Below are 24,131 nucleotides of genomic sequence, written 5' to 3'. Positions count from 1 at the left end.
AAACATTGCCACAGTACTAAAAAGCCTTTATTGTTCAAAACCATTGGAGTCTAGAGTCACCTACTTACCTTAATGCAGCTAGTACTGCCAGAAGATACTGCAGCAGAATTTACTTTTACTAGCTGCAAACATTTCTAGTGCCCATATTGTAGCTTTCAGACCAAAATAAACATAATTCCAGAGACCAGCATGAAAACTTGTGCTTAAATTAGTGCTGTGAAGAGGCTTCCTGAGGCTTTCTTTAAACCTCAAATCAGACCACAGCATGTCTTCACCCATTGTGGTAAGTGAAAATATCTAAGTAGTTCATTTATAGCTTGTATGTGTTTCCTAGAAGTGAAGGCCTAGTGTGAGGGCCTAGGCAGCAATACAGGATGAAGGGCAGCTTCCTGCTTTGATTTTCCTTTTCTCAGTTTTCTGCTGTATTTCTACACATTTCACATTTGTCTGAAAGCCTCTATGCTTAACCTGTTGTCAGTGCTGCTGTATCCAGCTCCTAGTCCAGAGGTTATGGCTTCTGTACAACAGAATATTTTGTGTCACTTTTTGAGGAAGAATGTATGGTTAAAAGGTAGCCAGGCTGCCTTCTTTTGAGACTTTTTTAATTTTTATATATTTGCATTTGGTAACAATTACTTAAAAAAAATTAACTTTTCTGATTTTTGTCTACTGTGAGTTCCACACTCACTAGCTGGTGGTTTGGAATTGTAATGCAGTTGTTTGCAAGTAGCAGTTGGAAGTTTTGAAAGAATTTTGGTTTTGTACTCTTTTCCTGGAAGAATTGGATGGAGCATCCAGTTTGTATGCCAGAGCTGGGAGCACACAGATGCTGGGCGTTTTGGGTTTCTCCGAGGTACCATGCAGTGTGCCCTGCTGCTGCCACCCGATGGCCTGGCAGCAGAATGCTGTGCTACAAAAACAGCAGTTCTTTGCCTGGTCCTTCACTAGATAGACCATGAGGTAATTTTGGTAATTGGCAAATAATGGGGGCTGGGAGGGTTAACACTGAATAAACTGCATGAACTTTGCAGTGATGCAGCACTTGAGCAAGTTCAAGAGGTTCTTCAGGAACTGCACTTTTGACGTTCAGTTGCTGATCTCCTGCTTTATTGTTCTGCATCTGTCACAGGGTCACATTGTGAAATAAGTTTTCATGTGTGAATGGAGGGAATATACTTAAAAAGTGAAATCCATCATATTTATAAAGATGGGAGTGGGAGGAAACATGTTAATAAAATATAGGTCTTGAATACCTTCACTATCTCTTCTATATACTAAATCTTTCAAATGCTATATTTCTTTTAATGCCTAAATAATCTCTTGTTTATAAAATATTGTCAGAGATCTAAAGAGTGATTTATCACTATATGCTTTTTGTCTTGTTTCTCATGCGGCACAACAGAAAAATTCACTGTAAGTGAACCTGAAATTTCTCATTGTGTGTTTTTCTGTGTGATGTGTTGGTTGTTTTGGTTTGGGGTGGGTTGTTTTGTTTTTGGTTTTTTTTTTTTTTTGGAGTTGCATGAGAAGAAACAGGAGATTCTGCTACATTTGGTTTTGTTTGACATTTTGCTGTACTGTTTAATTGTTATGGCATACTTAAGTTTTTTGCTATGTCAACTAAACAACACATTCACAGCTGTAGTTAAACTCCTGGGGAAAGCGTTCTTTGACCTTCAGCTTTATTATATAATGGTAATGCCTGACAGCATTACGGTAGGTAAGGTCTGTTTTTGTCTCTTATTAGTTTTTATGAGAGTGTTCTACTCTTTTATTAGCGCATTTTGAGCTGACATGCAGTATTTGTAGTCACCTAAGCTTGTGCTTTAGATTTATGTGATTTTTTTTTAGCGAATGAAGGTTTGGGCAGCAAAATTTCCTTTGAAGTTCACTTTTTCAGCTAATGACAATGAGAAGGTTTTTTTCATTCAGGGCTGTCTTATATTTATCAAACTTTGGCGCCCAGTAGTTCTGGAAAATCATATATGTTCTTTACTGATTTTGTTATTTAAATCAGAAAATGGAAGGTAATGGTCTGTTTTAGAAACCATTTCACCATTCAAACGGTTCCTTAGCTTCCAGCATTGCAAAGTCTGTAAGGTGTGCTAAACTTTTTTCTTAAACCAGAATTTGGTGTGTCTTTGATCTTGACCAATTTTTCCTGCTGTTTTTTTACTCCCCCACCAAGGGTATATTCTGGTATTTGCATCTCTCCCAAATTTGCTGCTATTGTCCAGAATTGAATGCTTCTGTGGCCTGAAGACAGTGAGCAAATCACTGTCAAGTTACAACATTGTTGTAGTGTGTCAGTCTTTCGTTTTATTATATTGGTGCTTGAGACTAGCTTTTACTTCCAGACAAACTGGGGACATCAGCCTCCCAAGGACAGAGCCCACAAGATCTTTCCTCTGCTACATTTATACAAATTGTTCACATAGGGGGTGAGCCAAGGGCTTACCTAGGAAAAGAAGTCATCCTAGTGTAACTTGTTGAAATTAGTACAGAAATTACAGATGCACTTTTAAAAACAAATTACACACTTTTATGAAGTTCAGTCTCTTTCCAGTGATGTAAAATTTTTGAGAAACTTTAATATGGAGATGTATCTACAGATTGCTCGTTTTGATTCTTCATAAATACCAGTGACAGAATATTCTCCATAAATACCAGACAGTGAGGTAGGCTTACCGAATCAAAAGTCCTTTAAAAAAAAGTAAAAGAAGGAAAAAACCAAACCAACCAAGCAAACAAAAAACCCAATCAAAACAACCCACAAAACCACCACTTTTGTACAAGTGATACAGAGGAGAGTGTGGTTCAAATACAAATTTTTGCTTTCTGTATGCTCACTTGAACTTGGCTCTCATTTGTGGTGATGGTGTCATGAATAGCACTGCACAATGTGTGATGTACAAGAAGGGTGGGATGCTGTAACTGGAGATGGGGAGAAGTGGTGGGTCTTTTTTTTGGTGCAGAGACAAGTGCAGATTGGACTGTTCCTAGCCAGCAAATAAATTTCCTAAAGCTGACTAAATCCTTCATTGAATCTGGAGGAGGGGTCCATAAGCTACTTATGAATCCAAAGGACAGAACTGATTCTGCTGTTACATAGGAATTTTAGGTCCTAACAGGACTGGGTGATTTTTTAACACCTTTGGTAATATCGTGCTGTTAGTGGCCTGGTAACAGGAATGTTGGGCTAGTGCAGAATCTGCCTGGTTTGGTGCACCTTCTCTGCCAGTTCCCCAGTGGGTTATAGCTGACCTTAGCCAGATCCTTCTGTTGATAGCAGCAGCATGGTTGTGTTGATCTGGAAGACTTCTATCAAGTTCTCCTCTCCTGCTGTCCTGTCCTGGTGGTGCTTGGGTGGGAGATGAGGTGGGTTCTGTGCAGGGGGGTGGTTCACTGTACCTCAGCTGGGTTCTGCAGGTTGTGGCTGGTATTCTGCAAAAGGAAACTTACTGAGTAGGTGTAGAAATAAATTTGGATGCCTTATGATAATGTGCAACAGAGGTACTTAACAAATTGTTACTTTGAGTAAGACATGCTTCATCCTTAGTTTGGGCTGTAAGCTGTAAATGTCAGCTGGTGCTGCTTGTCTCCCATGCATTGTGCTACTGTCACTGCTGAAACTGTCAATCCTTCCATGCTGTCTTAAGTTTGTAAGCATGAGCAGAAACAAACAAAATGCTTTCCCCAATTTTGAGGTGCCATCTTTTTGCCATTGCTTTCCTGCTTTGAAGACAGTCATTGAACCTTAAGCAAAAGAGGGTAGAAGTTCTTCCCTGCACAGTGAAGAAACTGCACTTCACCAGTCTATTCAGTGGTTTTCTCTAGGACTCAAAGGAAAACAGCCTCAATTTAGGAGCCGTTGTTGAAGTGTTGAAGCCTTTCCTATGCAATTTTTGAATGTTACTGCTTGTGCACGTACTTTAAAGGATCAGTAGCTGCAATACCTACTTGCCTGTGCAAAACCCAGTGCATAACATAATTTTGTTGGTACACTTAAAACATGAAAGTGATTGCTGAGTTGCTATTTATTGTGTGGCTGGTGATCTGGAGAAGAGTGGCAAAGGAGGTTGAATATTGCTTCCTCCTTCCCAAATCAGTTTTCAAAGTAATTCACCAAGAATTTGAAAAAAACCAGTGGTCTGAGTGAGCTGGAAAACACTGGTACTTTTTGATAATGCCTCTCAGACTGTAAATAAAAGCTGCTATTATGTGATGGTATAAACAGTATGCTTTGAGACTTTGTATTAGGAAACAAATGAGAACAAAACCTCACATTGTGTTATCAGATAACTTTAAAAAAGAATTAGCCTCTGTGTTTGTTTTCAACCTATTGTATATTCAGTAGGTAAATCTGAAAAGCTTAGGTTATCATGTGTACATATGTGAATTAATGTAAGTCTTCCTTTAGGAAGGAATTACTCTACCAGAAAAACATTTAGTAACAATGCAATCGGTTTATACTTTGTCTTGTCACAGAGCAAATTAGCCACAAACTTCCTTCCTTAATTCTCCCACAGAAAATCTCTGGTCAATCCTATTCTAACTCGTAAGATAGAATAAAAGTCAGTGAACTGCATTTGTGCTGTTTTGCTGCTAGCTATGATATAATACATGTTTCTTGTTAAATTTTGAAGAAGTTGCTTTGAGCTGATGTTGTTTTCACTTTTTTCTCCATGGCAGCTGTAACTCTGCGAGGAGACAGTGGTAGAAGATCGGAGAGGAGAGCCAGGCGAGTTTCAGCATGTCTCTCAGATCATTCACTGGCTAGTGACAGTGGCGTGTTTGAAGCTTTAAGCAAAAGGTCAGGTGTATAAATGCATAGTAAGCTGGAAATATTCCTGTTCTGCTAAGCAGCCCAAAAGAATTAGTTATGAATTTGTGTGTAGGCTTTCAAATTTGCTAGTTCTTAGTAACATAAAACTACTAGATTGCATGTTTTATAGGAAAGAAGCTTTTTGCATGCAGTCCACTGTCATCTTCAAGTGCCAAGTCCCTTTTGCTTTATTCTGATATTTTAACATTGTATCTCCCTTGAAAGATAGTTTTCTCATCCTGCTAGTCATGAATCAGTAATTATATTTCAACCATCTGTAACAAAATACAATTATACAGACTGTGACTTACAGTTCTGAGTATCAGGTGATAAAAGTATTACTGCAAGGAGGAAACATGAACTGCCAAAGACCTAAAAATATGTGGGTTCACCAAGTGATTGAAGGATGTAGAAAGACATGTTACTTAATACAGTTCTTTTAACACAGGAAGCAGTAACTGGGAAGATGATAAGGTTTGGAGGATGCTAAGGAGAAATGGAAGACAAATACTAAAATAACCTAAATATCTTGAGAGAGTAATTCTAAAACTTCAATTTTTACAATTGTGAATTACTACTACTGTATGTTCTTATATAGATGTTTCAAATCCTTCTACGTTACCAGTCCCTTTTGTATTGCCAAATAATTGCTTATATCCACAAATCACAGAATAAATGTTAGTTCATCATTTAGCAGCTTAGGTCACTATGTAGTTTACAGTACTTTCTGTTCCTGCAGGAATGAAGATCTGGAAGAGCCTGTTTATGGTGATGCTGCCAGTAATGAGGAACCACAAATACATGTTGGATTTCTGTGAGTAATTACTCCTCTTTTTCTCTATCAACTCTATAGGACTTGCTCACTCCTTTTCTTGCTTATGATTTTCAACTTTTTAATAAACTGAATCACAGTGGATATTTTTAAGACGTTTCTGAACTGACAGCCGAAGTTCAGTGGATGTACAGATCAGTGCCACTTTGTGTTAGGGATGTGCCTTAACTAAAGCTCATTCAGTGTCCTTTCAATGCTGACTGATAAAAGGGCCTTCATTACTTCTTTCAGTACCATTTATTTTCATTGTCTGGGCCATTAATGTGGGTGTGGGTATAGGGATATGTCTGTAAGCATGATCATTTTATGCCAGATAAATGAGGGTTACCTTAGGAAAATCATGGGTGAAGAGACACAAACACAGTACAGTCCCAGCTTTACAATACATCTTTGAAGTCTTGTGCCTATGCTGTTGTTGGTAGTGGGAGTAGCCTGGGGAAAGGCAGATTATTGTCAAGCAAGACAGGATATCATATCTTAGCCCTCCAGAGTCCTCCCTGCCTCTTGGAAACAAATTCCTAAGACTGGAAGTTTTTAAAATATCAAACATGTTTGTTTGCAGCATTTCAAAATTCATGCTGATGTGAGAAAATAGAATTTTTAAATTTGTTTTCAGTAGACCATGAAATTAATGCAGATGGATTTGTCTAATGTAATTAATATGTTGTTACATATGCACGCACACAAATGCATATGGTGTAACTGTTTAAGGAATGTACTTGATAAAATAGAAAAAAGTTTGCTGTCAAGAGGCATAGGAAGGCTAGTTGTTATTTTCAAGCTGAATAATATTTAATTCACTTATTTCTATAAGCTATAGCTAGTGCTTTTGATTGAAACTGATTTGTGCAAGAAATTTGTTTAACAAAATGTGCTTTTACATTCTTTAAATCTGTTTAGTCTTCATCTTCCTTTTTTAAGCAAAGTATCAGTGATTTGACTAACACAAAAAATTTATTTTCCAGGCATGACAGTGGAAGCGAATGTCTGCTAGTCCATGTATTACAGCTGAAGAACTTTTCTAGTCTAGTTGTTAAAGAAAACTGCAAAATGTAAGCTTAAATTTCACCCGAGTCTGATCATTGCTTGTTTTATGTTGCAGTTATAAATACTGCAGATTTATTTGGTTTCATTCTAATTTAAGCCATTTCTAGAGAATATGGTATGTCTTCATTTCCATGAGGAAAGGGTTAATTTTATGGTCACAAAGCTATCCCTTTTACAGAACTTATGTCACTATGTTCAGGTAACAAGTGTTAGGCAGAGGAAAGTCTGTTCAAAAATACCTGTGATATGCCACAGTAAGCTTAGTGTATTTTCTCACTTCCTATGGCAACATCTATATTAATCAGTAAGAGATATACCTTGCCTTTTACCTTCAAGAAGGAAAACCATACCAGAAAACATGCAAACAACAGCAAAGGATCTTCAGACTTTTTTGGCCTGTACATCTCTCCTTGAATATCCAGACCTTATGAAGATAATATTAACACAAGTACTAGCTGAGAATCAGTACAAAATTTTTAGTTTTTTAACCTCTGACAGCTGGTTAATTTTTCAAATTTTGTATCATGTATGGAACATAGTTTATTCTAATAAATGTTTCTTAAATAGTCAGTGTTGCCATAAAATACTGCTTTAGCTAGGGATGCATATCTTAGCATATTTTAAAGAAATTCAACATGTGAAACTTGTTGATCTTTATCTCTGAGAAAGATTGTTTGAAAAATGGAATGGAGGTATTATTATATTGTAAAATAAGTAATTTGGTGGTATTAAATTGAAACACATCTCCTTCAATGAATTGTTCTTTGTTGAGAACTTAACCAATCTACCTCTGCAAAACTGCAGTGGAAATTCTTCATGTAGGTCAGTATATTATTTGGTTTTTTTGCTCTGTTTTGGTGTGAGTGCAAGAGCACATGATAGGGAAAAATGTGAGTACTGTGTATTACTCAGCTGTGTTGCCTTGTCATCAGAAAAAATAAGTATCATGTGAAGAAGGTAGTAAAGTAGAGTCACCAAAGAAAAAGATTAGCCCAGAGAGTTTGTTGGACATAGTCATCATGGCAACCAGGCATCTAAATGACTCAAAATGTAGTTCTGTTCTTCATCCTTCTGAACCCTACCTTTGCTGGAATCAAGAAATTGCATTGCTGCAGGGGGAATTGATTGCTTTAGTCAAAAAGTAAGTTTCTGTTACCAAAAAGCAGAACAAGCCTTTATCAAGTTCAATAAACTCCTCTGTGTAACTGTACATTGATTGAATCAGGTACTGTGGCAGCTGGGGGGAAACTTGCCTGCAGCAGCAGAGGAGCTGGATCTCTGCCTTTCTACAGCATGAGAATGTCTTTAACTGATGTTCCACAGTTCAGTGTGCTGCAGTGCCACCATAAGGAGCTCTTCCAGTTGTCCTCTAACCATTTGTTTGCCTGCCAGCATGAGCCCCTCTTTGGTGGTGGCGTAAGAGTTCCTGTAGCCATGTAGTCAACTTGAGTGAACCTCTGAGCTGCAACAGGTTTTTTTAATCCTGAAGTCTTTGCGGGTTTTTAGCTAGGTTAGCTTTTTAACCCAGATAAATTTTCTAATCTGGGTCACAACACAGTCGCATGAAACGGTTTGCTGGCATGAGGAAAGGAATAGGATATTACAGGGGCTTGGCAAGCAGTCAGGACAGGGAGAACGTGGAAACCGTTCTCTAAGTAGCTTTGCTGTTGTTGATTTTGTTTTTGGCTTGGAGTCTTAAATGATATGGTACCACATATTTAAATTTGTCTTTTGAGAGTATAGATCGATGCAGTGACTGCAGATTTCTTTTGCCATCTGAATGTCTTAATTACTTAGGGGGGGAAAAAGGTTGCCTAGTTAATGGAAGGAAGAAATGGTGACACTCATGGGACAATTTAATTGCCTAAACATAGGCATGTGTTTCCATTTGAAATAGCATAGCATAGCACCTGGCCTCCAGCTGCTGCTGCTCAGAGGGTGGCTCTGTGTAGCTCTCCCATCCTCTTATAATTGCTAGCTTGTTTTAGATGCCTTGAATACCTCAGGGCAGCTCAAGTGCCACTTGGTGCCTCTGTTTAAGCACCAAGTTAGAAAAAAAAAAGTTTTAGTTAAAAAAATACAGCATTTTGAGATCAGCTTTGCAGATCTTTTGTGTTAGAATGCAATGTGTAGACACTGGTGATGAGGAAATATCAAGGCAGGTTCTTAATGTAGAAGTTACACTGATGTTTTTGCTTGGCTTGATTTTTGAGAAATACAAAATGGCTTTCTTTGTCTGAACTGTGTTATTTGTCTATTTTGCTGTTCCCAGTCATGTGAGAGTTTATTTGCCACCGCTTGAGTCAGGCACACCAACCACTTACTGCTCAAGAGCTTTGGAATTCCAAACTCCGTTAATATTTAATGAAGTGTTCCGAATACCCGTGCACTCAAGTGTTTTGAAATTAAAATCACTGCAGTTGTATATCTGTTCAGTTGATCATCAGCAACAAGAAGAACTATTGGTAAGTGGTTGTTTCTTAAAAGCCATGTGATACGAGAAACTAAAGTTACCTGAGGATATATTTTTTTTAAGATTAAAAAGAGAATGTAAAGACCTAACTTTTCCATAAGAAGTTCTGATAGAGTTACATGTTCGTGTATTTGTTCACATATATGTGTAGTTCTGTAAATAAAGAGGTGAGAGGGTAAAAAAGACTTTGTCTGACAGCTTTTACACTACAGATTGCTCAAGACTTAGGTTTCTGCATGATACTATAATGCCTTTGTGAGGAATCTGTACCATTCAAATAGGTTCCTACTAAAAAAATTAAAAAATACAGACCCCTTGTTACTATATAACATTGGGTGAAGCTGACTACTATTACATCAGTCTTAACTTTGTTGAAGGATGGTAGTGGCCCTGGAACAGTTCTGTTACCTCAGCCCTTTACTTTAAATTGAGTGAGGTATCATGTGCTAACTTCAGGTGTGTTAAATGTTAGCTTCATTTAGCTATTGTCACATACAAATATGCATAACTAAACCTGCCTTGGGGCTGTTTTGAAGTGAGTGGGCTGTCTTTGCAGTAGGGGTTAGTGAAAAAAATTTTAAAGCTTATCAAAGAAGAGGTATAGGCATCTCACTGTCATGCTGGGCTGTGGACAAGAGGTGTTTATTTGAGCAAATCTGGTCAAGAATGCTTGTTTGTTAATCCATCTTTAAATGTAGCATCTCATATAAACAGAGGTCTTAATGTTGCTAGAAATGGACCCCAGGTCTTGTCTGCAGTAGGAAGTTTGGTCCACAATGTAATTAAAGAGAAAGCATCTCAAGAACAGACTTTTAATTGTTGTAAAATGCTTTATACTGCTATATCCTGTTCCTCTGGGAAGCTAAATAGCTGTTTAAGTGTAATGTAGCTTTCTATTGAGACAAGTGCATCTAAGTTTAGGGTGCTTTTATTCTAACTGCTGTTATTGAGTTGCCAAAAAAAAAAAAAAAAAAAAGGTCTGCAGGTTATCTTGGTGGGGTTTTTTTTTCTCTTTCATGGTCTTAATTTGGTTATGTCAGAAGTATCTTTGTCAACAGCAACTGTAACATAGTTTAAGATTATTTAACAATACTACTCAAAAATAGAGAAATAATGCCAGTTTCTTAAGATAGGTGCATTGAAGTATTTAAACATTAATGATCATTGTTCTCTTCAGCTGTAATTTGAGAATGAGCATTTTCTCAAATCAAGAAATCATTTGCTACCTGCAACCTCTCTTTGGAACTACTGTGATGGTGGCTGTCAGCAAGGGCTCTGTCTTTCAAGATGTCTTCCTCTGAGATTACAGTTTTTCCCATCTATTTAATAATGCATATAGTTCTCAAATTCTTGATGACCGCTTTCTTTTCAATTAGGTTAAGCCAGAATAATATTTTCATGAATTCAAAAGCCACACTGGACTTTATCCTCATTTATATAAATACTTGTACCTAACAGGGAATTTAAAAAAGAAAAAAAAAATCAGGGAAACAGTTCAGTTATAAAGAAGTAAATATACTACACTTGTGGACTTTCCATTTCTTTACCCTATTACTCTTATGCCATGCATGGCTGAAAAATCTTCTTTCTGTCTTAGGTTGGCTTATTTCTTCCCTGGTGCCCTTGTCAATGTCGAGATCAGAGAATTGCTATTTTCCATGATTAGCATATATAGTTCATGTTAAAACATAAAAGAATGCCTTTCTTGCAGTCACCCAGCATTGCTGCTTCACTCCTAGTTTCTCATCTTTTACAGCCCTGACTAATTATTCCCTGTGTCTTAATTTATTTGATTTCTTCTTGAATGTAACTTATTTTATTTGCATTTTTTGTTTTAATTTTTGGAACATCTGTCCCATATTTTAAGCATGATTTTTGAATCCTGATTGTTTTCTCATAAAGAGACACGTCTGTCATTGGTCACAGAGATATTTATAAATACTTCTACTGTTCTACCATCCAAGTTGGTAAGAAATTCATCAGAGCAAACGTGATCTAGCTCTAGCAGACACACCTTGGTTTCTTCATCCTTATGAGTAAGCTCCAAATCTTGGGGTGGACATGAAATATTAATTAGTTCTTTCAGTACTAATAATTCTTAATTGAGTTTGGTGGTGATTTTCTACTCACCAGCATTCAATCACTCAGGAATTACTGATTCCCTTTTTATAGAGGCAGCTTCTCTGGCAGACTTGCTTTGCTGCCTAATAAATGCATTCTATTTAGGTGTCTTTAAGAGTTAGCAATACTGGAAGAATCATAGGCTAGCAGGAAAACAGTTTTACTCTCTACCTCCTAAACTAAACTCAGTGTGTCATAAGCATTTTCCAACTCCGATGCAAAAGTGTGAGTGTTAGATACACATTTATATCTTCCACTGCATCAGAGCAAGTAGATAATTAGAAGACATCTATGTTACACAGAAGAAAAGGTATCTCTGTAGCCTCTGATATGCTGACATGAAATTACTTTCTAAGTAACATGCTGTATCCCCATGTTGCATTATTTTGTTAGTTGCAAAAACTTTTCTCCATTGTTCTCATGCACCTGTTTAAACAGAGCCCCAGGGAACATTTGTTTTGGAAAAACAATGCAATGATTTTTTTTATTATTGTTTTCTAATTAACTGTTTCTTTACCTGCTTAAAGTTGAATACAGATTTTTTTCTACATTTCCTACTGCCTTTGTTGTTAGAATCATTGTATATAGTTATTTGATTTGTGAGAGATGAAAGCCATTTTTACAGGACTTTTCCAGTGATACAAAAGAAAACATTTTTAGCATGTAGCTCATCAGTGTGAAAATTAACAGGTTGCATAGATAGCCAGAGAAACAAAAAGCAGTACTTAAAGGCTGACTGATATAAAACCATTGGTAGGTCCAGCTTGTGAACTGTTTGAAAAACACAAATAAAATAGGCAGCATGGATTTGATCACAGCTGTTTTTCATTTGGGTGAACACCACTGAGAAATTTCTCACATGAGCTCTCTGTAATAGAGTAGGGCTACTTCAAAGTTTGAAATACTTTTAGTGAAAAGCCTCCATTAAAACTGTTTTTACCTGAATCTGTGAGATGCAGGGATGGCCTGGAAAGTAGAAAGAAGGTTTTATAGCCCATTTGACAACTTTATGATTTAAATAGGCAGGGAAAAAAGAATTTGTTTACACAACATTTTTATTTCCATTTGAAAGATGTCTCTGAGGGCCAGAGAATGGAAGAGTATCAGAATACAGGTATCTCAGAAGCTCCTCAAATTAAAGTAGTTCTTTAAAAAGTAGTATTAAAGTGATGTTAATTTAAGCTAATATAGCAATCAGATACATAGTTGGGAAGGTTTTAAAAATAAAATATTAATAGCTATCAGGTGTCAGTTGTATCTACATCAGTCATGCAAATTTTATTTTTCAACTTTAAAAAAATTGTTGTCTACTCAAATTCTTTCTGGTAGTAAAGAAGTGGTAAGAAATTCAGAATTTTAGACATCATAACACAACAGAACAAAACTGTCTCTTTTTAAGAGACAGTAGTACTTGGTGAAGTGGGAGTTTTACACTGTAAGTAAAATAGTCTTTAAAGGAGAAGGTGTCTATCCTGCAGGGTATATGTATCTTATTGTGGTCAATGTTTTTTGTGTTTTACAGGGCATTGCTCAGATAAACCTGACTGATGCAGAGAGTTCTGGTGACATGAAGCTTCACTGGTACCCTGTTCAGATCTTCACTGGTTCAGAGCCCCAGAGAGCAAAGACCAAAAACCAATGTGAAGACAGTATTCCTCAGTCTTCTGGAAATGTAACTGCAGTTAAAACAGTATGGCTCTAAAAAAGCAATTTTTTTTACTTTATTTAACTGACAGGGTGATTGTATTCTTACCCTGGGTGTAGGTTTTGAGTTATCACAGGAAGTGATAACTTAATTCTTGGGGCAAGAGCCAGATTTTAGAAGACTAATTGAAAACTAGATCATGTCTGGGCAGGTGCTTGAAATAGTACCATGTATATGTTCATATGAATGTTTCCAGTCCAGCTAAAACACATTTAAAATTTCTGCCACTGCACTTGAAGAGGTTGTCAAGAAAGGTAGTGCAGTTTCCATCCTTGGAAATGTTTTCATCCTTTTACTGGGCTCTGGACGGCCTGACTTGGCCATGATGCCTTGCTTGCTTTGGGCAGCACATCAGACCAGGAGACCTCCAGAGGTCTCTTTTGACCTGACTTGCTGGATGATGCTCCACAGTCAAGTGAAATCTGCCCAGTTTCTGTGACAAGTTGAGCACCACATACTTGTGATTGTTAAGATTCAAGACAGATTTTTTTGGATGTGGTGTGGCTTTTTGTCTTGTTTGTTAAGGAATATATGATGACTTTGATTTTATTTTTTCTCTGAATATTACACATTAAGTACATTGGTTTGTTCAAACAGTTTTAATTAAAGTAATTTACCTTTCAGGATGCTGTGACAGCCCTGTTAGCTAGGACCACTGCCCAGCTGGAAGCAGTTGAGAGAGAACTGGCAGAAGAGAGAGTGAAACTGGAGTACACAGAGGAAGAAATCTTGGAGATGGAAAGAAAGGAAGATCAGGCAGAAGCCATATCAGAAAGGTAAAAATGATTTAAATACTTCATCAAACTAATAATAATAATAATAATAACGAATACTTCCTCAAAGATATTTACACTATGGGTATAGTCTGAAATAAAGCAGGAAAAACAGGCCTTTATTCTGGGATTTTTCTCCCTGTGAGTGCTGTAAGTATAAAATTCTGTTATGTCATGATCTGCAAACAGGAGGAAACCTTACTTGAGTAGCTGGTTGAATTTAGGGAATTTGGGGAGTGGGTAAACATTATATCAAACAAACTTTTCTAGGGAGGCAACTGTAATTTGAATTTGTAACAGGCCTGTATTAAGAAAAAGTGAATAAAACTTAGTGGTGACAGGAGACATTGTTAGGGTTAGGGTAGAAATTTAATAATTAAATTTAATTTAATGATACTCCTGGTTTGTTACATTAATTGTGTTGTTCTTTTTGTTACTGTTTTAAAGACAATGCTTCAAGAAAATAAGCGAAAGTGAATTTTCTTCAATTAAATGTATTTGCTTGTTTGCATTTGCAGAAATGCAAGTATGCAGTGTTTTCCTGTTGAAATTACTGTATTTTTATTGGAGAAACAATACTCTAAAATGATAAACTGGCTTAGATAATGTAATATGTAAATGTAATTCATAATTGCATGTTTTTTTTAAACACCTGTGAAATTATTGTGATGTCCTGACCTTAGGAGTTGGCAAGCAGAATCTGTTGACAGTGGATGCAGTAATTGCACCCAGACTAGTCCTCCTTATCCAGAGCCATTTTGTGGGGATCCATTAGCCGGACACTTGTTTGCAACTCAAGCAGGCCAGTACGGTTCTGGAAAAATGCAGCCTCCACCACTAAAGGTAATGAGAGAAGACACTGCAGCACAAAAACTGCCACCCCTGCCTGGCACAGTGAGCCAGGCTGTGCCTGGAGTTTGAGTCTGAATTGGCCAGGAGAGAAAAGAACCAGCAATGACATTAGCAACCCTGTATGAGCTGTATCGCTATTGAGTTGTTAACTCTTCAGGGCTGGGGTTTTTTTTGTTTTCTTACTACTTGCTTCTGAACAGAATTTGGTTCTTATATCAAAAGGCAAACTATTTTTAATGTGGTCTTTCTCTAATCTAAAATAGGCAATTGTATCAATTTCTGCATTTACCTGAAATTGTAACAGAAAAGATCATGGTCAAATTCCAGTGCTCTTATTTCTGTAAGAGTTTTGAAAGGAATTGTGAAGAAAGAAATTTTAGGACTTGAGTTACTATTTCAGTGTTACAATAACACGGAATAATTGTGCTGCAACCGATGTATTTAAAATCTTTCGTAGTGAAGATAAGAGACACTGAAAATAATCTTTCACAAGATGAAATTGGCAGACCTCCATTGAAGTAGAGGAACATAAGTTGTTTGTGTTGCCTTTAGGGAAGATCACACCTCTTTTTGAGAAGTGATTTTCTAAAAGTTTGGAAGCTTTGTTAGAGTAGCCTATGTTTTCTGTCTTTCTGATTATTTTGGTGTTCTTGCATAATTGTGTGAACAGTCTTTCAGTTCCTTTTTTCTTTCTTGTCTTCATTTAAGTTTCTCCAGTTTTAAGGTGGTTACTTGCTTCAGAGTCACTGCTCATTGAAAAGTGATTCAGTTTACTTCTATTGAGGCTTGAGATCAGGTGGTAATTTGGGTAATGCCCAATTGCCAATCCTGAATGCAGTCCTTGTGCTCTGCAGCTGCATCTCATAATTGTTACTGCTCCAGCAAAGGCTTCCGAAATCTCACAATTTTGAATGACCTAGTTTTAAAACTTTTACAAAAGTGAGGTGATTCATCCTCTCGGTGCTCATTAAAATTTTAATCTAGCTAGCAGGGCAAGTTGTTTTCTTTTGATATTGTTGAAATGCCTGATTGTCTTTGCTAGGAGAGAGAAAATAAGAAAGAAATAAAAAATATTCCTTTGTTGAAATTTTAGGTGGATAAGGAAACTAACACTGAGGATCTGTTTCCTGAAGAAGTTGCTATTCTTCCAAAAGAGAGAACCAGCCGCAGGCCACGGGGTTCTGCTTTTGTTCGCAGTAGCACAATTGTTCGTTCCCAGACCTTTTCGCCTGGAGCACGAAGCCAATATGTTTGCAGAGTGAGTAAAGCTTGAAAAGGAGGAGGGGGAAGGGGTCTCCATACACAAGTGTATTATATATTTTTGATAATTTCATGGTAAGATTTCATTGCATTTATAAGACACATATATTTTTAATACTAATTAATAATCTTTAATTGAACTTAAACAATGCAGTGCAAAGAGCTTCCCTGACTCTTTTTACAAGTTTTTACCCGGATGGATTTAATTTGAAATTTAAGAATCTATGATGAATTAGATATTACGCTCTTCCCTGGCAGCCTTGGATGTTAGGTGAGGGTGGTTGATTTTACAATGCTATCTAATGAGGCATATAAGCAGTTAGCTTAGAAGCTGTGTTTAATTTTCACATATATAAAAGTTTGAAAAAGGGCACTGAATGCTTAATGTTAGGGTTGTTGCATAAATATTCATATGACTTTGAGTATCAGTCATAAGGTGCTTGTTACTGTGGGACTTGGGATTCCTGGGTGCACTGGTGCAAGTAATTGAGGACCAGCACAGCAGTTTTCAAGGTCACATTTATTGTTTGCTGCATTCAGTGGCAGAAGACTTATGAGCAGTTGGCTCATGGTATTGCAGATCAATGCAGTATTGGTGAAATACTATCATAGCTTTGATTGTACTCTTTCATAAGCTTCAAAGAGTTTGAGTTTGAAAATTCAGGAAATGTTTTTTGAATTCTGTGTTCACTTAGCCTGCACTTACTCTAAAATCAGATGCGGGGAAAAAGTGGGATACTGTTTTTCATACCCATGACACTAAATGTTTTAGGGTGAAATATTACTGCTCTTGAGTCCTTTCTCCTTCTTTTTTTTAAGTTTGATTATTTTGGATATTTAGTAGAATGTTTGGTGAAACTTACCAGTTTAATATTCAAGTTTTCTTGAATTATTGTAACTACCACATGAGCACTGTTATATCTAAATGATCATAAATAACTGAAAAAATCTGTTGCTTTGAACAGGATAGTTCCAGTGTATTTAAAAAGAAATTTCAAAGGCAAAAAAACCCAACCAAACCCCAAATTTCTTAATGAAGATGATCTAGCAAGCAACCTTTATTTTTCAATGTCTTTTCTAATTAGCTGTACCGCAGTGACAGTGACAGTTCAACCCTGCCAAGGAAGTCCCCTTTTGTCCGGAATACCTTGGAGAGGCGGACTCTACGGTATAAGCAGGTATGCCTAGGAAAATGATCTTTAGCTTTCATGAAGATGCTAGAAAAATGGAACTTTTATACTTAAGAGTTTTAGATGTCTACAGGTACATTCCGATCCCTTTAGGAAATCTACAAAACTTCTGCAATGTAATTGGGGCAGGGTGCATGTTTTGGACTTTTTAACCTAAAAGGTAGACATAAAAAAGTTAAATAAAGTTGTGAACAATTTTAAAGGAGGGAAAAAAGTGTGGCAGATGACAACTACTTTAATGGGGACTGAATTTATGTTGATTTAGATGTAAAGTTTGATAAATCTTTCAAATCTAGTTTATGATGCAGGGTGCAGGTTCAGAGATGCATGTGTGAATGTGACGTTAAGACATGCATGTCTCCTCCCATACAGCCTAACAAATAATAGTATTTGAGACCCAAGTATTCAGGAATGAATAGGTTAAGCTCTCCTTTTTCCCCCCACGCCACTCCTCATGCTGTCAAAGTGGGCAGAGAAGGGCAGATGAGGCATTTATGTTGTATATATAAATGACATAAAATGTAGTCTGGTCATCAGAAGTTAATGCCTTGCTGGTGTAGGCAGGTAGACAGCCATGCTTCCCATTTTCATTCAGAATGTGTCTTAAAACCACTACTGAATTAAGCCTTTTAATGAGAGTCTTGCTCATTACAGTATTTTTCTGATGTCACAATATCACTGAGTTTTTTGTATTGCATTTCTTTAATTGTCATCATAACATGGACTTCTAGTCAGTAAACTTCATTAGGTAAATATTTGTAAGTCAAAAGGAAACTGTAAAAGGAAGTAGTAGAAAGTATTAATTGGAAAACTTAACTGTAGGGGTTTTCTGTACCTTTTCTGGGGTAATGTAGCCTTTTCTGGGGGATGTAAATAATCTCCAAAACTTCATGTTGAAAAGACTTTGTGTTAAGTAAGTACAGCAAATGTATGGTCTATAGAGCTAAAGAAAGACCAGTAAACTATGTTGAGAGCAATAAATTGTGCACTTTATTAGAATAACTAATATAATAATAATAACAACTAATAACTCAACAGTCCTGCAGATCATCTTTGGCTGAACTTATGGCAAGGACATCCTTAGACCTGGAGCTGGATCTCCAGGCATCCAGAACTCGACAGAGACAGCTGAATGAGGAGATATGTGTTTTAAGAGAGTTGAGACAGCGCCTGGAAGATGCCCAGCTCAGAGGGCAGACAGATTTACCCCACTGGGTCCTTCGGGATGAGAGATTCCGAAACTTGTTGAAGGAAGCAGAAAGGCAGGTATGGTGATATGACATAAACACTCAGTTTGCTCAGAAACTTCTCATTTCAAAATGTCTTCAGTTTGATAAGTTGTCTAAAGAATCTCAAACAGGGAATGTTTCTTTTATATTCTTGAAGTTAGCACAATAAAAATTATTTCATTAATTATTACCAAACTGTGTATTTATTTGTGGACAGTTTTTGGAGAACGGCACTGTTTGCCAGTGGTACTTCTTGTTTTGTTTTGGATTTTTGTTTAATTGTTGTTCATTTGGTTTTGTTTAGGTATTTTTATTGGAATTTTAATAATTTTCTTTATTCTGGTATTTAAAAGAAATTTAGCTGATTGGATATTTATTCTTTTACAAGCATTGTTCCCTAAGTTATGTGATTTTTTTTTTTCTTGTTCTTGGAGAAAGAAGTTAGAGAAAAAGGTGGCAAAACTGCGTAACAGACAAAATTGTCCTTGGATTATCATAGACAAAAACTGAGCTTAAATTTATAGTAAGATCTTGTTTGACAGATCTATGTGCAGTAAATTTTGTTAATTTATTACATGTCTTTCTGAAGAGCATTAGTAAGTGAAACAACTCAGTCTTTTGCATTTGTAGTTCTTAGATGATCAGCTATTTCAGACAATGTACTGGTGTGGTTTCGCTGTGGTGAGTGGGGAAAAAAAAATCCATTCTTTTACTGTGGATGTGCTTTTGTTTTATTTATTCACATGCCCATTTTAAGCCTTATGTTCTTGTTTTCAGACCAGACAGACCAAATTTGAACATCACCAAGAGCAAGCAGCTGAAAAGATGCTAAAGAAAGCATCAAAAGAGATATACCAGTTGCGTGGGCAAAATCAGAAAGAACCTATTCAGGTGCAGACTTTTAGGTAAGCGGTGATGCATACTGAGATAGCATAGCAACAGTTCATTAGTCAGGTTAAAGCTTTCTGAAACATTTAGCTTAAATTTTGTGTGTCTTTTAATTTTAATCAGAAGTAATTAACCAGTAATTTTCAACTGTATCTGGATTTGGACAGGAGTTCTGTTTGAATGCTTTGTTCTGCAAAGAGCCAAAGCTAAAGTAAAATTGCAGTGTTACAGTTTTAGTATACATGACACTAAAAAAAAAGAGAAGCTTCAAATGCAAACATAGCTTAGGTGATTCTTCCAACTTAGCCTATGTGCTCTGAAGTCCAAATGATGTCAGTTCTTCAAGCTTGTGGGTGTAAATAGTCTCTCCAATGTAATACATATAAATTGCTAGTAACACACTCTTCCTAGAAATTAATCAGTAATGCTGGAATTTTTTTTCAAGAAGCCTTTTCTTTGGACTCTGTTTCCAGAGTTGCCATCTTTTTTTCTCCTTTTTTGTAGACATTATTTGCAAAATGTGCAAGGGTATACTTTGCATCACAGAACTTGTCCTGTGAAACCTTTTACAATTAGTTATGCCTGAAGTTCAGTGAGATGTATAAGGCTTCCACCTAGGTTTTCAAAAATAGTAATTGTATTCAATGGTATGTTGCCAGAAGCATACAGTGAGATTTAGTAGTTTTTGGAAGTTTATTGTGCTCAAATAAAAGACCAGTTTAGTACGTAAATAACAAGTGCTAATCATTGACCAGAGTAAGGAAACAATGTTCTTGTGGGGAGGAGGGGGAACATAGGCATAATTTTATTTACCTCCTTTTTTTTCTTGTTTTTATCACAGAGAGAAGATAGCTTTTTTTACAAGACCAAGGATTAACATACCTCCTCTGCCAGCTGATGATGTATGACATGTTGCATTGTAAACATGAAGTATTTATCGCTTTTATTTTAATGAAGTTCTTAGATTAGACAAGTTTCTTTAAAAAAAAATGTGCAAAATCTAATATACACGTTTTGTAAAAAATAAAAAAAAGTTAAAAAAAGTAAACATAAACAAAAACATATATATAAATATATATACATATATATTTTATAATAGCGACTGCAACAAGGCTTGGTTTTTCCTTGTTGTGAAACTGACATCTCTGAAGACAACTTATTTTATAAAAGATCGACTATCCTGTTAAGAGCGTGTACAGTTTTTATGCTGTTTTATTTGACTTAAAGGCTGGAAGACAGAAACAAAGTGAGTTCAGGCAAATTCACTGTAGTGTAATTTATTTATAGTGCCTTTTTTCCTTGAAGGAAAATACCTACTTTAAGATGTATTTTAAGACTGAAATTTTGTTCCTCAGTATTTGTCATACAGTAGAATGGAACCATTGAGCTGGTTTTGTTTCTGATACCTGAAATGAAAATACTATGTTCTAAAATTGTCACTTTTTTCAGCTTTATTATCTGTAGCTTATTATGTACATTGTATTCTTTAGCACTGTCTGTGTTATAGCAAAATATTATCACCTGCAATGTGTTTAACACTAATTAGAAGTGATGTTAAACATTGCAGAATTCATTTGCATGTTCTTACTGTGCACTAATAGATTGTTTTCATTTCTGTTGTGTCTAAAGTATCTTCATATTCTTAACTAGATCCTCAGTTTAAACGGGGGAAGGAAAAGGGTGACAGGTCTTTGTTTAGCTGTTTAATGAAAAGGGAATTAAAGGAGCAGTGTACACCAGCTGTGTGGAAAGCCTGCTAATGGACTATAACAGTAATTTCTACAGTTCTACAGATTCTCATCTGATTCTGGAAAGCACATGTGCTCTGATTTCAGAAAGCAGCTGCTTTAAGTAAGGGTGCTTAAACACATGTTCATCCTAAAGGATGTGCTTTGTGGTTACTGCAAGGAAGTTCTGTTGAGCAGTGACACTTTCCAGGAGGAGGGTGTATATTTAGGGAAGGTACAGCTCACTTGATTGCTAGTTGGACCAGCTAAAATCTGGTAAGAAAAAATTTTATTTGTTACCATCCGTGTTAATGAAAGACTGTCACCCTAAATTCCCGAGAATGCCAGTTTTGTGTCCTTGCATTCTGCAAGTATGTAAAAATTCTTCTTTACTAAGCTACTATAATAGAGTTTCTCATATTTTTCTAATTATACATTACTGCAAAGAGAGGTGCCCAACACAAGACTGACTTTGCAAATTACTGGAATATCCCCGAAGAAAGATCATGTTGGCTCTTAATTAAAGATCAAATTGATTTCAGATTTTTCTGTCAGGAAATCAAAACAACAAGGGCCAAAATTCAAACAGACCTATCAGAATATTTTCAAATATTCTGTAAGTAAGTTTGATTTGTGAGTTTCAAGAACTTAGACTGTTATCTTGTCAAAGGTAAGGAAAACCAGGAAGAGAAATTGAATTACTTTTACTTTATCCACGCTGAGGCAAAAAGTAACGGGGAAAAATGATTGTAAGCATAAATGTTAATTAACACATTTAAGGTAGTATTTCCTGTTTCCTAATATGGCCTATAGTCATTACAGGCATCAAGTGTTGCAATCATATAGCAATTTATATGAAATTGAAGTATATTTAGCATTTATTGTGCTACTCTTCCTGAAGCCTGTTTTGCCAGTAAGTTTTGATGGGTGTGTATTGGGTTCCTTGGGCACAACTAGACTTTATTCAGAAACTATGAAGATAAAAACCAAATCATGTGAGAAATTTGTAGTGTTTGCGTGAAAGTCTAGGGCCAGCAAGCTTTTCAGTGCTCATTACTTTAAAAGACCAGTCAGTCAGAATTTTGTTTCTCATTTCCAGGGGAGGCTGTCACACAGTAGTGTTTATCCAAAGTTACCACCAGTGACACCAGAAGTGCTTGCTGTGTGTTAAGAACAGACAAGAGCATGTTCCTATGAGGCTGGTCAGATACTGGAAGGGGTTGCCCAGAGAGGTGGAGCACTCTGTCCATAGTGTGGATAGGGACTTAACTGGATATAGCCCAGAGCATCCTGGTGACATTAGGCCTGCTTTGAGCAGGGATTGGGGTAGGGGCCTTTTCTCCACCCTGGATTGTTCTGTGACTATAACCAAGGAGCAATGTCCGGTGGTCTCTCTGTCAGGAGGTTTTTAAATTGTGACTGCTGTGAGATGTTGTCGGTGTATCTTGTGGGTCTGTGATTCTGACTGCTATAATGAGTTCTGTCTTGATGTGGTAATGAGTTATCATATTCAGTATTCATCTCCCTTGTTTTTGTCACAGTTCTGTATGATTGTGTCATTTTTGTATTATTTGAAACTATTTCTTCTATAAAATAAAATAATTTGCCATAAACAGAAAAAGGGTTTTCTTGTATGTCAGAGATATTTCTTGAATCTTTTGTATTTGCCACATTCCCGATGATTTAATGAAAAAAAAGCAGTATTTTTTAATAACACTGTCATTTAGGTTAATGTAATGAATTTTCAAATAAAAGTGAGAGAGACAATCTGGGAAACTGAAGATGTAGAGGGGTTATATTAAGACCTAAAAGAGGTGTGGAGTGTAAGGAATGGCAGATGTGTTCTTCCAAGTGCTTATCACTCATGATATGTTGACAGCTTTATCAGAATGTCATATTTGAATATTCCCAGAATTCTTGGGTAGCTTCACTTAAAACACGTTGAACTGCCCATTTTTCATAGCAAACATTTGTACTTTCTAAACTGATATTGAAAGCAAGTTGACATTATTAGTTCTGTAATATCCTACTTAGGACTAATTCCAAGATGGAAACCACTCAAAAGAATACTGGTTGGCTTTTTTAGGCTGGTGTTTACTGCTGCTTTCACAAAGGAAACATTAAATCTGCAAAATTACAGAACAGCCATTTCTCAGTTTCCCTCTGCAACCCTAAGCTGCAGGAGCACAGGCAAAATCATAGCAAGGACATGTGACTCCTGTCTCTCCAGTATTTGCAAGGCATCAAGGGTATGACAGAGTTTAGGTTATTTTTAAACAGTCTGCTAGAAATAGACATTTGGAACAGCAACCGTCCCCATCTCGCTGCCATCAGGAGCAACAACAGAAGCTATAATGGGTACATCGGGTTGGGTTTTCTCCTATAAGAATGAAGTCTTCTTTGTTTTTCTTGCTGCAGTTCTTTTAAGCACTTTGCAGGACTTAAAGGTAAGTGCAATATAAAAAGAATAATTGTTTTTTTAATGAGTTAGACGAACTATGTCTTTTGCTTTCAGTGGATGTAAAACTGAAGTTTGAATTTTTAGAGAAGAGGGCCCGTCACAGCTTGTTTTGACCCTAACCTCCTTTGTGACTGTAGTGTTGAACATCTTTGAGCAGGGGCGTTTACAGAGAGACTTGAGAAACTGCAGGCTAACAAAAGCAAGACAGCCTTGTCTAAAACGTCATGTGAAGAATGTATTTTTTGTCTGAGATCACTCAGTTGACTTGAGTAGCATCGGAAGAAAATACCAAGGAGTAAAGTTGATATGGTTTTGGAATCTGTAAATGCCAGTTAAATCATTTGCTTGCACTTGGAAAATCTCCATATTCTTGGATTTCAAAGATTCTTAGGAGATGGTTCTGGTTCCTTACAATTTCTGAAAATCTCTTACAATAGATATTTATGCTCAAATGTATTTTCAACAGAGAATCAGCTATTCTGTCACTTTAGTTTGTCTGCAGTTTAACCATCCAACCAAAAATGTACTTTCAGTAGGAGATTTAATGAGATCAGCTGGTAATAGACAAGATAAAACCAGGAAATTAATTTAGGAAAGTCTGTCCAGGAAAAAAATGTAGGATCAAAACCCTAACACTTAATTTAAGTGCACAAAATCACTATTCTGTGTCTAGGGCACAGTGTTTGTGTTCAAGTGTGTGGCTTTGGCATAGAAGTTCCCAGGTGTGGATGTTTCACCAATTAAATGC

General features: G+C 36.5%; 2 protein-coding genes across 6 annotated transcripts in view; both read left to right on the top strand.

Moving 5' to 3' along the window:
- The window catches only part of WWC3 (WWC family member 3), a 99,315-nt gene extending 76,707 nt beyond the window's left edge, over positions 1-22,608 (top strand). Inside the window, exons 12-23 of one of the 4 annotated variants that reach the window (XM_058846512.1) lie at positions 4,693-4,813; positions 5,565-5,639; positions 6,623-6,709; positions 8,977-9,169; positions 12,821-12,970; positions 13,628-13,779; positions 14,460-14,619; positions 15,722-15,886; positions 16,974-17,066; positions 18,117-18,344; positions 19,085-19,212; positions 20,037-22,608. In XM_058846512.1, the coding sequence (XP_058702495.1) occupies positions 4,693-4,813; positions 5,565-5,639; positions 6,623-6,709; positions 8,977-9,169; positions 12,821-12,970; positions 13,628-13,779; positions 14,460-14,619; positions 15,722-15,886; positions 16,974-17,066; positions 18,117-18,344; positions 19,085-19,212; positions 20,037-20,103 (1,619 nt within the window). In that variant the 3' untranslated portion in view covers positions 20,104-22,608. Of the gene's footprint in view, positions 1-4,692; positions 4,814-5,564; positions 5,640-6,622; positions 6,710-8,976; positions 9,170-12,820; positions 12,989-13,627; positions 13,780-14,459; positions 14,620-15,721; positions 15,887-16,973; positions 17,067-18,116; positions 18,345-19,084; positions 19,213-20,036 lie in introns of all 4 variants that reach the window. The other 3 variants (XM_058846530.1, XM_058846521.1, XM_058846538.1) reach the window with 3 other exon arrangements.
- Positions 22,609-23,222: 614 nt separating this feature from the next.
- CLCN4 (chloride voltage-gated channel 4) overlaps positions 23,223-24,131 on the top strand; it is a 44,042-nt gene continuing 43,133 nt past the window's right edge. Inside the window, exon 1 of one of the 2 annotated variants that reach the window (XM_058860611.1) lies at positions 23,223-23,280. In XM_058860611.1, coding sequence (XP_058716594.1) covers positions 23,277-23,280 — 4 coding nt within the window. In that variant the 5' untranslated portion in view covers positions 23,223-23,276. Of the gene's footprint in view, positions 23,370-24,131 lie in introns of both variants that reach the window. The other variant, XM_058860618.1, reaches the window with a different exon arrangement.

The sequence above is a fragment of the Poecile atricapillus genome, chromosome 1, assembly GCF_030490865.1.
Source record: "Poecile atricapillus isolate bPoeAtr1 chromosome 1, bPoeAtr1.hap1, whole genome shotgun sequence".
Lineage (NCBI taxonomy): Eukaryota > Metazoa > Chordata > Aves > Passeriformes > Paridae > Poecile > Poecile atricapillus.
The sequence above is the reverse complement of the archived record's forward strand: the minus strand, read 5'-3'. Positions and strand labels throughout refer to the sequence as shown.